Source organism: Ictidomys tridecemlineatus, chromosome 9 (assembly GCF_052094955.1).
Source record: "Ictidomys tridecemlineatus isolate mIctTri1 chromosome 9, mIctTri1.hap1, whole genome shotgun sequence".
Classification (NCBI taxonomy): Eukaryota; Metazoa; Chordata; class Mammalia; order Rodentia; family Sciuridae; genus Ictidomys; species Ictidomys tridecemlineatus.
The window spans coordinates 128083109-128096944 of NC_135485.1; the positions used below are offsets into that span (position 1 = coordinate 128083109).

Here is a 13836-nt window from a genome sequence, read left to right on the forward strand (position 1 = left end):
TGTTTGCTTAAAATAACATATGAAGTAGACAGTGTGACTGTAACTGAGGGTCCTGGGATTGTGTGGAGATGAATTCTGGTTTGGCTTTGCTGTTATCCAACATGACCTTGAGAAAGACCCTTTGCCTCTCTGGAGCTTTGTTTCTTGATTATAAAGAAGTATTTCTAGTATCTATAGAGTCTTCCCATTTGAAAATTCCAATTTCATTGAAATTGAACACCTTTGAAGACTTGAGATTTCAGAAGGATGAAATCCAAAGCATTTCATTAAGTCTATATTCATCTCAATGATAAAGCAGATTTAAAAATCTTGAACTAGAGTAAGTTTTTCCTGGTAATAGCATTAGGTTTTGTTCTTATGGACTAGTAACACTTAAAGTAACAAATTTCACCTGGAACCTGAACTACCATCTGAATTGACATACTTATTTGAGTTGTTAAATATGTTTTTAGGAAGCTGAAAACAATTCTTTTAAGTTTCGTATGCTACTAGAAATAAGAAATACCGAATCTCCACCATTTTAAGTACACAGTATTTTATCAAAAAAGCATACCAAGGAGAAAAGCAAAGCAGTTATGTGATTTGATTCTTTTTGCACCTCAAGAAAATTGATTTTGCTCTCCTTCTCCTGCTCTCTGCATTTTGTGAAAATGTAGATTGGTATGCAAGAACTATTGCATATTAGGCACCAAGCCTTTAAAAGTGTTAAAAGGTGTCTGGTTTGCCTTAGAAGGGTCAGTTTGCACATTAAACGATTTTTGTTGAACAGTTAAGATGTCCTTTTACTTTTACATTTTGTACTAGAATTTTTTGTATGCATTTTAACGGTTATTTAAGAGTCCCCATGTGCTTAGAAAGGAATCTGAATATATGTGCCTTTTTTTAAAAAGGCCTCAGCACAATGTAGGTTACTCCATCAATACCATCAAATGACTGGGAGCTGTAGTTGGAACAATATGTAAAAATACAGCTTGTGAAAGATTTCCTTTATTAACTGTCATCATCCGCAGAATATATGTTCAAATAAACGTTGTGTAATAACTAAATTTGAGATTAATAGGCCCCTTAAGAAACAGCGAAGTCATTCAGAATAGTCAGTGAAAAATAGGCTGTAAGACTGTAACATGCACATATTGTCCTGCTTACGTGCTCTCTCTGGTGTCATTCCCATTTATCACTGTCGCCAGCTCTGTTCTCATTAAAACAGTCTCGCACAAAAGCAACTTAATTTTCTTAAGAGGAGAGGACACCTGATTCAATTTAGCACCCAGAAACAGGAACTTGAATATATTTTTTTCCTGGCCTGAATTGAGATGAATAGTTACAAATAAGAATACCAGCCCCCATTCGCCTCAAGATTAAGGATATTAAATAATTTTTTTTCCACCATGGAATCAAGAAATGGACCTGTAGCAAGAGGAAGGAGTTGAAGCTTAGTCTTGGAAATGCAGCTGAATGTCAAATATTTACTCCTCACTTAGAGATGTGTAAATATCTGTCTATTTCTATTTGTGTTCATTTCTATAATATTTTTAGAACAAAGAATTAAAGTGTTTTAAAATTAATCTTGCTTTACATTGGTGGATCGCTTTGTGGCAGTACTATAGTCTTCATTTAGATTTCTTTGTTGAGAAGACCCTTTTTCTAGTACCGGTTTCAAAATAATATTCTTACTTTTTAGTCATTACTGCTTAAAAATCACACATAAATGGAATGAAAAGAAAAGTGCTCATTCTGTATTTAGCATGGTGTGTAAATTCACATTTTACTTGATATCCTGTAGGTTCAATAATACATAACATGGTATACAAATGCATAAGTCAACTTTTACTTCTTTTGAGATTTATACAGTGAGAATAGTGCTAATTAAGTACTCAGAATAAAATTAGAAGCTAAGTTGCTAATTAGAGAAGGATAATTGACTTTGAAAGCAGATAATAAACTTTTCTTAATTGTTTTTCTTTTGCCTTTGTTTAGCACTTTATAGAATACAAGCAAGAAGAAAGTGTTTTATGTTTCCACATTTAATTGGAGGCCAAGGATTGGAATTTACTCCTTGATGTTTTAGTCGTTATATGTTTTTCAAACTGAACCTGTGCTTAAGAAGGAAATAACTATCAAGGCCAGTTCTCCTTCCTGGGAATCAGCCTAGTGTGATCAGAGGTTAAATCCATATAGTTGAGGAACTTTTCCAGATAAGGCAGTTCAGCTTTGGTCTCTAAGAATCATGACCAATAGCTAAATTTCTTTTCCTTCTTTTGCAGTGATGCCATTGGCAATGAGAACAAGAGATTGTGTTAAATAAGCTTCATCCACCTCCTTGGGGAAGCACTTTTTAGTTTATCCCACCTGCTCAGTTAGTCCTTTGTTGTTTTCTTCTGTTTATATGTTGCTTAGGCTTCAAGTCATAGAAAATAAACTAAAAGTGGCAAAGCAAGCAGGGACATATTTTTCTCGTATACACGATGCTTGGAGGCTGGCCCGCTGGCTTTGGCCTTATGGCTTAACCATACCAGTGCTGCCACTGCCCTGCTCTTTTTACGGATGCAGGATGGCTTTCAGCGCTCTAAGCAGGAAGAAGGGAAGACCAGACAGTACCAGATGCTAACCTTTCTAGGTCCCTGCTATCAAGCAGGTATCAATTGCTGTTTCATTGGCTAGAACTTGGTTACATGGCAACCCCTAGCTTTTCCTTTTTCGCATGCACTTATTTAAAAAAGCACTTGTTTAGAACTACTTTCTTTTCTGAAGGCATAAAGATAGTTTCATATTTTCTTCCAGAAGTTTTAAAGTTCTGCCTTCCACATCCGGGTCTTCAGTCTATCTAGTGTTTTTTTCCTTTGGCATATTGTGCAGAAGCCAATTGCTCCTCCTGTCCTCGCTGCTCAGTGATGTACTCTTGTCATATACAGCTTCTTCCCATTACTCACAGTGTTTCATTGGAAGCTTCTCTTCAGTGCGCATTGTTTTCTCTGGGAACTCACTTTTTCTGGGAAGTGACCCTAAAGAGAAATTTTGCACTTGTTTCTTTTAGGGTGTCAGGAGTTCCACTGGTCCTTGGTCTGTCTTTTCTTTAACCCTTGGTTTGGGATTCTTGAATCACATGGTAGTGTAAATCCAGCTCCTGTACCCACATTTGATGCAAGCCTTAGGTTACTTTCCTGAATGTGTGAGTAGAGTTTTCTAGATGCTCTCTACTTGTGGGTCAGCCTTTCTAGCCATCCAGGGCACCCTGCTGTAGACAGGCGTCTCAGCTCCAGACCTCCCACATGGCAGCAGAAGCCTGGGCTTATTTCTTCATGGGCAGGTCACTGCTCAGGTTTTACCTGGCTGCTACTGGAACAGTATAAATTTTGTTTTATTTTAGTCAGCTATATATTTAACATACTGTGTGGTCACTGTAGCCCCTTTATTAAATGGTATAAATTTAAGAATTATCTATCTGAAATGACATCTCACATCTCCTCAACCCAGTCTTCCTTTGACAGCAGCTCTGTCAGATCTCATGGATTTCTGGTTACTTTTGGTTCAAAAGTAGTCATATATTTAATAACTAGATTAACTTTTAGTCATTGAATAATCCAGGGTAGTATAACTAGTAACTTCAAATTTCATCTTACTCAATCTAGGCCTAACCTGTATTTCCAAAGAATAGAAAATTTTACTTTTTAATTAATAAGTGCATACACAGGTGATACAAATTTAAAAAGAGGACCGTGGGAAAGAAACAGCTTCTGTGTTATTATTATGTTCTCACTTCTCCTCCTCCTCCCTACTTCTGCCCTTTCCAGAGGCAGGGTGGGGCCAGGATAAGCACACAAAAGTGAGTGGGCAGTCTTTGTTTGTTGGTACTGTTGTGATATGGGCCTCAGTGCCGTCTGCCATCACAAGTGTCCAAACACTGTCTCTTGATCTGGTTTGATTGTTAATGTCCCCCAAGGCCCCTGTACTAAAGGCTTGTCCCCAGCCCATTGCACTGTTAGGAGTGGAGGACTGTAGGAGGCGGGACTTAGTAAAGGAGGCTCTGTCATTGGGGGTTGTCCTTAAAGGAGGCTCTTGGGACCCTGCCCCTTCCTTCTCTCCTTTGCTTCCTGGCTACTGTGAGGTAGGTGAGCAGCTTTGCCCCAAGATGTGCTCAAACCTTGCCGTTGTGTCTTTCCACAGGCCTCAAAGCTATGGAGCCAAATGACCGGAGACTGAAACCATGAATCCAAATCAGTCTTTTCTCCTTTTTAAGTCATTTATCTCAAGCATTTTGTCATATTGATGGAAATCTGATTAACATAGTCTTTGCTGGACACGTTAGGGGAGGGGTTATTTTTCTTCTAGTCCTTTCTCCTAGTCAGGTCCTCTAATTGCTGGAGTCTCTTCTTGGGCATCTTTTTGGCTCCTATGGAATTGGCATAACCTTGCCCTTCACACAATTGAAGTAAACTGTCCAAATACTAACCCTCTCTCCTTGCCCTGCCATTGTGGACTATTCTAAGCAGCCTCCCCAAGTCCTTGCTGTTTCTAGTCAGGAAGCAAGTGCCTGTCTTTGGTTTACTTATACAACCTCCCCATTTCTGCCACTAGTTCTAAAGAACACACCATGATATTTCTAGGACTCTCTTAGCATGTACTCACTGCTCCAGCATATAACTGTTCCCTCAGTAGACATCTAGCAGGGGACAGCAGTACAGTTCTTGCTTCTCTTCATTTTCTCTCTTCATCACTGGCTCTTTTGTACATCATTCTCATCCCCCATTTGGGAGCTGTGGTGAACAGATCAGTTTTTTCCCCTAGAAGAGAAAAAGTCAAAACACTACTTCTGGAAATTTCCTTCTTGAGTCTCTGTAGTTTCTAGTACTCACTTACATAGCCTGTACTTGAAGTGATTCCTGGTCCAGTTTTGGCATCCTTCTGTTAGTACTAAGGCATCTTATTTAAATAGTGGGATATTTGTCACATATTCTCCTTAGTTTGGAATATTTTTAGAAATTCTAAAACAACCATAAATATCCTGTTTTAACATTTTGGAAAGCATTTCTGCATACCCTCACTGGGATTTGGGTATTCAACAACAAAAATCAGAAATTTCACAAATTAACTTGTAATAAACCATTCATTCTCAATGTAAATAATGATTTTTTTTAACTTGGTGACTCATAAGGAAAGAAAAAGAGGGGATGTTGGACAAACATCAGGAAAAATTTTGACATCATATCATAGGAGAAGATTTGGATAGGACTCATCTGTGTTCATATGTGTAAAATGCATTTTTAAAAGGGACTAGATATATTTGTGTAACTCTGGAGCATAGACTATGGTCAGTGCATAACAGTTATAGGAAGTTGTGGCTTTCAGGCTAACTGTAAGTAGAACATAATGTTTAGAGCCATTCAACAATGGAAATGATTGCTTTTGTGAGTTAGAAAACTCTCTGTTCCCATTGTTTTCAGATTTTTTTTTTTAGAAATTTACCCTTTTATTTGATATAATTGCAAATAGGTTATGAAGAAAATAATTTATTATTGAACTTGTTCAATTTTCTCAAATAATTTAATAAACACATGCTGTATAATATATAATAAAACATTAGTACAATAGCTAATATTGGTCAGATACTGTGGTGCATACCTATAATCCTAACTAATTAGAAGGCTGAGGCAGCAGAATTACAGGTTTGAGGTCAGCCTGGGCAACTTAGTGAGACCTTGTCTTGAAAGGCGGAGGGGCTGAGCATATAACTTAATGGTAAAATACCCCTAGGTTCAATCCCTAGTACCAAAAACAGCGACAATAACAAAAACAAAAAACAAAAGCCCTTATTGGATAAAGTTGGGTTAATACCCAAAACAATATAATATCTAAAAATGTGTAATATAATAAAAGCCAATTCTCTCATTATTAAAAAACCACCATACTATGAAAACTGTAAATAAAATACAGTTAATATCAATCTAATTATCTGTCAAATGTGATTATTCAGATATATATACACTTTGCAGAAGTGACTCATGAGTTAATATGGAAAACATTGTATAAGGCATTCAACTAGCACAAGAAGTATTTGTTCATTTGTTCATTAACTCATTCTTTAATTCAGTATTATTTGTAGAGAGTATAGTATGAATCAGGTGCTATTCTGGGTACTAAAGATATAACCTTGAATAAATTGGAGGATAATTTTATTGTAATGGGGCATTCTAGAGAGAAATGGGTTTTGAAATTATTTCTAGCAAAGGAAATAATAACTTATTCAGTCAGCTTTGTGTTATTGTGACAAAATACCTAAGATAAGCAATGTAAAAGAAAAAAAGGTTATTTGGGCCTTTAGTATCAGAGGTTTCAATACATGGACACTTGTCCCTTTTGCTTTGAGCCTGTGACAGTGCAGTACCTCATGGCAGGAGCAAATGGCAGAAGAGGTCTATTTACCTCATGGTACCTGGGAAGCAGAGAGAGGGAGAGGAAGGGAAGAGGTCCCACTATCCCCTCTAAAGGCACACCACCCGTGACCTAACTTCCTTCTACTAGGCCCTACCTCCTAAAGATTCCACCACCTCCCCAATCACCACAGGTAGGGGGACTACACCTTCAACATGGACCTTTGGGGTATAGTCAAGGTCCAAACTAGAGCAGTAACAGATGAATTAAGAATCAGTGGATTTCTCTCACTACTTCTGTTCAGCATAATGATTGAAATTTTAGTCAGAGCAGTTAGGCAAGAAAGGAAATAAAAAAGTATGAGTAGGAAAGGACAAAGTCAGATTATCACTGTTTGCAGATAATGTGATCCTATACTTAGACGATCCAAAAAGTTCTACCAGAAGGCTTCTAGAGATAGTAAACAAGTTCGGATAAGTAGCAGGATACAAAATCAACAAACAAAAAATTAAAATAGTTTTTCTATAAACCAATAATGATTTACTAAAAAAGAAATCAGGAAGTAAATCTATTTACAATAGCCTCAAGCAAACAAGCAATAAAACAAAAACGTAGGAATAAATTTAACTAGGGAGGTCAAATACTTGTACAGTGAAAATTATGGGGCACTGAAGAAAGAAACTGAAAAAGACACTAGAAAATTCAAAGACTTTCCATGTGCATAGATACATAATAAATATTGTTAAAGTGGTCGTATTACCAAAAACAAGATTCAATGCAGTCCCCATCAGAATACTAATGACATTCTTCCAATACCTAGAAAAAAAAAACAGTCTTAAAATTCATGTGGTGGAATACAAGACCCAGAATAGCAAAGGAATTCTTAAAAAAAAAAAAATGCTGGAGGCATCACAGTAGCCTGCTTCAAATTATGCCACAGAGCCATAGTCACCAAAGCTGCATGGTACTTGTATAAAAGTACACACACATATCCATGGAACAGAAAGAAGACACAGAGACAGACCCACCCAGATATAGTCATCTCATCTTTGATAAAGATGCCTGAAACATACATTAAAGAAAAGAAGCCTCTTTTAGCAACTAGTGCTGAGACAACTGAATATATGCATGTAGAAGAATGACATTAGATCCCTATCTCTAACCCTGCACAAAAGTCAACTTTAAGTGGATCAAAGACCAAGGGAATAGGCCCAAAACTTTGCCACTCCTAGAAGAAAATGTAAGGTCAACACACCAACATGTAAGCACAGGCAATGACTTCCTCAATAGGACTCCTCAAAATTAATAAATTTGGATGGTGTAAAATTAAAGATGTTTCTGTACAGCAAGGGAAACAATAAGAGCATGAAGAGAGATTCTACAGAATGGGAGGAAAATCTTTGCTAGTTACTTTTCTGACAGAGGACTAATACCCAGAATATATAAAGAACTGAAAAAAGTTATCACCAAAAACCAAGAAACAAAAATAAAATAAAAACAAAAAACATAATCAATAAATGGGAAAATGAACTAAACATACTTCTGAAAAATAGAAATACAAATGACCAACACATATATGAAAAATATTTCAATATCTTTAGTAATCTGGGAAATGTAAATCAAAACTATATTGAGATTTCATCTTATTCAATTAAAATGGCAGCCATTAAGAGTATGAATAATAATAAATATTGGAGAGGATGTGGGAGAAAAGGAACTCTTATACACTGTTGGTGGGACTATAAATTAGTACAACCACTATTAGAAATCATTGTGAAGGTTCCTCAGAACACTAGTAATGGAACCATCATATGACCCAGCTATATCATTCCTTAGTATTTATTCTAAAGAATTCAATTCAGGGCTGGGGTTGTGACTCAGTGGTAGAGCACTTGCCTAGCACTTGTGAGGCCCTGGGTTTGATTCTCAGCACCACATATAAATAAATAAAATGAAGGTTTATTGGCAACAACAACAAAAAAGAGAATTCAAGTCAGCATCCTATAGTAATACATGCATACCACATTTATATCAGCACAATTCACAACAGCGAAATTATGGGACCAGCCTAGGTGTCATATCAGTGGGTGCATGGATAAAGAAAAGGTGGTATATATACACAGTGGAGTTTTATTCGCTATGAAGAAGAATGAAATTGTGGCATTTGTAGGAAAATGGATGGAACTAGAAAACATCATGTTAAGCAAGATAAGTCAAACTAAGAAGGTCAAGGGTTTTCTCTCATGCAGAAGCTAGAGATGGGAGCCTATGTTTCTGTCAACCTAGGTTCCTTTAGCCATGAAGAATGAAATTATGTCATTTGTAGGAAAATGGATGGAAGTTTGAGATTATTTTATTGAATGAAATAAAGCCAAATTCAGCAAGTCAAGGTTCGTATGTTTTCTTTCATATGTGAAAGCTAGAGAGATAAAGGGGAGAGGAGAGTGGGGAGGAAAATTATGAAAATAGAAAGGAGGCAAATAGAGTAGAGGAAGAAGGGAACCCGGAGGAGGGGGTGGAGGAGAGGTATTAGGGAATGAAATTGACCAAATTATATTGTTCTATTGTGTGCATATATAAATATGTAACAGTGAATCCCACTATTATGTATAATTATAATGCACCAATTAAAAAAAAAAAAACGAATCAGTGGACTGTTCCAGGAATGGCTTCAAGGCAGAAAAGAAGAATTTCATATCCCAAGAGAATCTGGTGTATAGCCCAAGGGGTCTTACCTTCAGAACAAATTATCTTTGGTGGCTTGTGTTTGATCTCAGTTCATAAAGTTTATATTCTCTATAGCTGTTTGTTTTAATATAAAGACAATAGTGGATTTTGTTTTCAAAACTGAGTATTCACATTGCTATTTATATTTCTAGAAAATGCCCACCATTCATCCTGTAGCCACCCAGCACAGTGATGTGTGCTCCAAGGGTGCTCAGTGGCCAGCTTGCAGGCGACCAGCAAGGGATATTAACATGCAAAGTAGGAATTGAAATCTTTATTGTATTTTACAATGAAGTATTATATATATATATATATTTTTTAACACAGAGGGGTTCAAAAAGTAAATAATAAGTGGCTTAGCATCTTCCTGCCCTGATAATCCTCGTTGAAATATACAAAGACAATGTGTTAAAGAAAATTAAAAAGTTAAACAGGACTAACAGAACAAATGAAACAGAAATGACCTCCACCCCAGTCCCTTTCAACAAACTTAATCACGGGTGGGATGTGTTTTGTAATCCCTCTGAGAAAGATATTGTGTGTTTATACTGTCTGTGTGTGTACATATTTATTTACACAATGGGAATTATACACATTGTTTTGAAACTTGCTTTTTCACTTAATATATCTTGACCTGTTTTCATTCGTATCAGTGTATGCAGATCATCTTGTAAGTGGTTGAGGAATATTCCTTAGTAATTCTAGATTTTATTTAACTAACTTGATTGCTGTGTAGCAATGGCAAGTCTCAAACATTCCATTATCTCACTGTATCATAACAGGAAAACAGGATGTTGTGAAAAAGATTCTTAGATTGGATGGGAGACTGAAAATCTGAAATTTGAAATGGGAGACAGAAATCTAGATTTGTCATTGCTTTGTAGTACCTACCACATGTGAGATCCAGTCTTCTCTGCCTGCCTGTTCTTGGATTTTGCCAAATATGGAATAACTTAGTAAAAGAGGTAGACTTTGGACTTTCTTGGGCAATCCTGCTTATTTCATTGATTCAGTTATTAAACATATATATGCTTATGAAGAGCTTCCTTGCTTTCCTTAGAATACTTTTGACTCTGGTGGGGCAGGCAGGCATGTCTAAAGGTCATTTCAATACCATATGATAAACTCTATGGCAGAGATAAGGTTAACATGTTCTAGCAGCAGGCCTGGGGGGCATTCAGTCCACCTGGAAGTGAGATGCATGTGTGTGCTAAAGAATGATGCCCAGCATTTGCAGGTAAATGGATGGAGTTGGAGAATATAATGCTAAGTGAAGTTAGCCAATCCTAAAAGACCAAATGCCAGATGTTTTCTCTGATATAAGGAGGCTGATTCATAATGAGGTTGGGGGGAGCATGGGAGAATTAGATGAACTCTAGATAGGGCAAAGGGGTGGGAGGGAATGGGAGGAGGCATAGAGCTGGAAAGACAGTGGAATGAGATGGACATCATTACCCTAAGTACATGTATGAAGACACAAATGGTGCGACTCTGTATACAGCCAGGGATATGAAGAATTGTGCTCTATATGTGTAATATGAATTGTAATGCATTCTCCTGTCATATATAACAAATTAGAATAACTTTTTTTTTAAAGTATGAGGTCCAAGCTGAGTTGCAAGATAGGTCAGAGTCACCAGGTAGAGGAGGGGAAAGGGCATTTCAGCTCAGGGAGCAAAGAGGTAAGAAGTAGCATGAAGAGTATGGGGAACCTGTAAGAGGTTTAGTTTTCAAAAGACAAAAGTTGAGGCAGGAAGTGAGATGAACAGAGACCTATTCATGGAGGGCCTTGTGCAACCATGTTATTCGTGATTGTTAAGCCAATAGATATGCATGTCTTTTATGTAACAATAAAATACTCTATTATTATTCTTTGGAACTCTAGAAATCATAATTCTCTAATTTGCTACAACTGTAAAATTGAGCCAACTATTAACTTAATTTCGAGCCCAGGATCCTTGGTTTAGTCTGATTTCACATGATCTTCAGAGCACCTGGAACAATAAGTGACCATTTTACAAAAGTTCACCAGAGTTGACTGCATGGGAGAACAGCACAACAGAGGGAGCTCAAATCCATCTCCACTGTCAGGAAAAAAACAAGAAGGAGTTGGCCTGCAGTGTCTTTGAGGGCCCAAGATGTCCCATCACTGGCACCACTGTCCTGTCAGAAGATACAGGAACATAGCCAACACATATAACATATGTGTTGGATAAAAAGAGAGTTGGACAGAATCTGGGTGTGATGATTCCATCTCATTAACAGAAGTTAATACTTATTTTACTTTGACTTCTGAGTCTCTTTACTTCTAGTATTTCCATATTTCCTTAAATGCTAGTTATCAAGTATAAGGTTAATGAAAAGCACTGGAAAGAATACAGGATCTCAAAGGAAAGACCTCATTACTTTATTAAAAGGAGAGATAAATTAATTTTATGCACAAAATAGGGTCAAGACTGTTATGGAGAAGTACATTTTGTAGGAAGGAAAGAAGCATTCCTTGTTGATCTCACCACAATTCACTTATTTATATCCTTTTATTTCTTTCCATACATAAAACTTTCTTGGAATCATCCATAATGGAATTCCAGGAAGATGTGTGAAATATGTGCTATAGTTTACAGTTGTCATCTGTAATGTTTTATTTAGCTGAACCTTTTTCTTTAATTTTCCCTCCACTGCTCCCAATACAACACAAAACACCATATGCCATTGTCCCTGTTAGGAAGCAAAGGTTTCCCTGGCCTGTGTCTGTGCCTTCGTTTATGCCACAGAGGAGCTGTGGTCCAGTGCCATCTTTTATTGATAGGGCCAGCAAAGGAGAAATCTAATGAAATTATCAAAGCTTTGAATTAATTATGACCTGGAAGAGGAGAGCTGAGCTCTCTGGAGCCAGGGATCTCATTACCCATTCACTCTCATTGCCTCCTCTTCTGGAGCAGAAGGCATTTCAGCTGCAGCTCTTAGCCTGGGCTTTGGACTTTATTCAAACTTACTAAACTGACATCCTCCTTTTACTACAGCGAGGCTGATAATGTCCATGATGATTAATTTAGCTCTGCTCTGGATCTGCTGGAGATGTAAATAGGTTTTCTCTACCTACCCTTCCTTTTCCCTTTTCCTCTTATTTTCTTTCATCAAATTGGATGTTATACAGTTTTTCTTATTTTTGGGTAATGTGAGAACCTTTCAGGACTGTGGTGTAGCTTCATGGAATATAGTGATTGGTGTAAAATTAAGAGCTATATTGCATCTACTGTGTATTTCATGGATGTTTAGGTAAGCGCAAAGTCAAATATTTTTCTTTGAATTTTGAGCACCAAATTTAAGTTTTTCTTGCTTGTTTCTACTGGAGAGATGATGGTTTAGCAATGCTCTCCTGGTCTTAACTGCATCATTCACATTTCTGAAGTGTGTTGTGTGGGAACAGATCTCCCTCATGGTTATAGTTATAGGACTTCTGCTCCCTAATAGGGAGTATTCATGTTTGCCTAAAGATTTTTTTTCCTTCTCTAACTAACATGAATTTTCTGATGCATAAATCAGCCTCTGATTGTTCTAAGTCTAGCAGCAAAATCAATAACAACAAGGTTTTGATTTACTATTGGTGAAGATTCTTTTGGTGCTGTCACACAGGTTCGGAGCATCTCATGGCAAGCCTTTCTGCCTGCTTTGAGACCCATTATTTATGAATTCCTAAGCTGCAGCTCATCTGTCTTAGTAAACTACAGGCCACTGGCAATTTTTGTAAGCAGTGACTAACTCTGCTCAATAGGGTCAATGTTTTAAGGTTTTGAGTAGTGGGGGAAGGGAAAATGATAATCTTTGCTTTTCCTATTCTTGTTTACTTTCAGTGAGCTTTTCCTCCCATTTATTTTTTCTATAGGCAGCTGCGATATTTAATTCAGCCTTCGGAAGTTTTTTGGTAAGTAAACATGGTTTAACTTGTCTACTATAACTTGTTGTGATGTTGTTTATATGAAAGATTTAGTAAAAGATGGACATTTTTTACTTTTTGGTTTATATGAAAATTCTTGAACCTTTTTATGTGCCATTATCCATACCCTAAAGAAAATTGGTTAATGAATAAAGTAAATGTCCTCTTATAATTATTTTGGAGGCTTGGATTTAATATTCTATGTAATGGATTCAAGGAATCAATTAAAACACTATGTATCTCCTTATAGAGGTTATGTCAATATATTGATCAATTAATGAGGTCTTTTAGATTATTATTATTTCGTATCATGGGACTGAGATTTTGAAAAGGAAACATGACCCAGCTGGTCAGAAAGGGAATGCTAATTTATTTGTTGACATGTCATTTATTTTGTACCTTTCACTGTCAAAGAAGCTACTGTCTTGGATACTTCTGAGAAATCTTTGTGAAAAAATTTTGACATGAGGATATAATTAATGAGCGATTTGCAAGATAATGTAGTACATTGAGAGGTTTGAATTGAGTTAGGTTAAAAAAGATTGAAAAGTAGTTCAACTTTCATAAGCAGAACTAATATTAAGCATGTTACTTTAGCTTTTTAAAATAGATGATATAATAAAGACTTGATTTTTTGTTATGAAAGAATGGAAAAGAGACTGAATTTTCTGTTAATGTTATTATTTGTATCATAAAACTTTGGTAAATTTGTGAAAATAAATTAGAACATTGTATTTTTAGGTGCATAACTCATTGACAATATGTGGTATGGTAATTTAGAAATGATTGAGAATAAAATCAGT

The 13836-nt window shown here is 36.4% G+C and overlaps 1 protein-coding gene across 4 annotated transcripts in view; it reads left to right on the forward strand.

Annotated features, from left to right (window-relative positions):
• The window catches only part of Slc10a7 (solute carrier family 10 member 7), a 245540-nt gene that overhangs the window by 67485 nt on the left and 164219 nt on the right, over nucleotides 1–13836 (forward strand). For 3 of the 4 annotated variants that reach the window (XM_040293231.2, XM_078022059.1, XM_021727886.3), the window contains exon 5: nucleotides 12983–13021. The exons of the other annotated variant lie outside the window; for it this stretch is intronic. In XM_040293231.2, the coding sequence (XP_040149165.2) occupies nucleotides 12983–13021 (39 nt within the window). The remainder of the gene's footprint in view (nucleotides 1–12982; nucleotides 13022–13836) is intronic. 4 annotated transcript variants of the gene reach the window in all.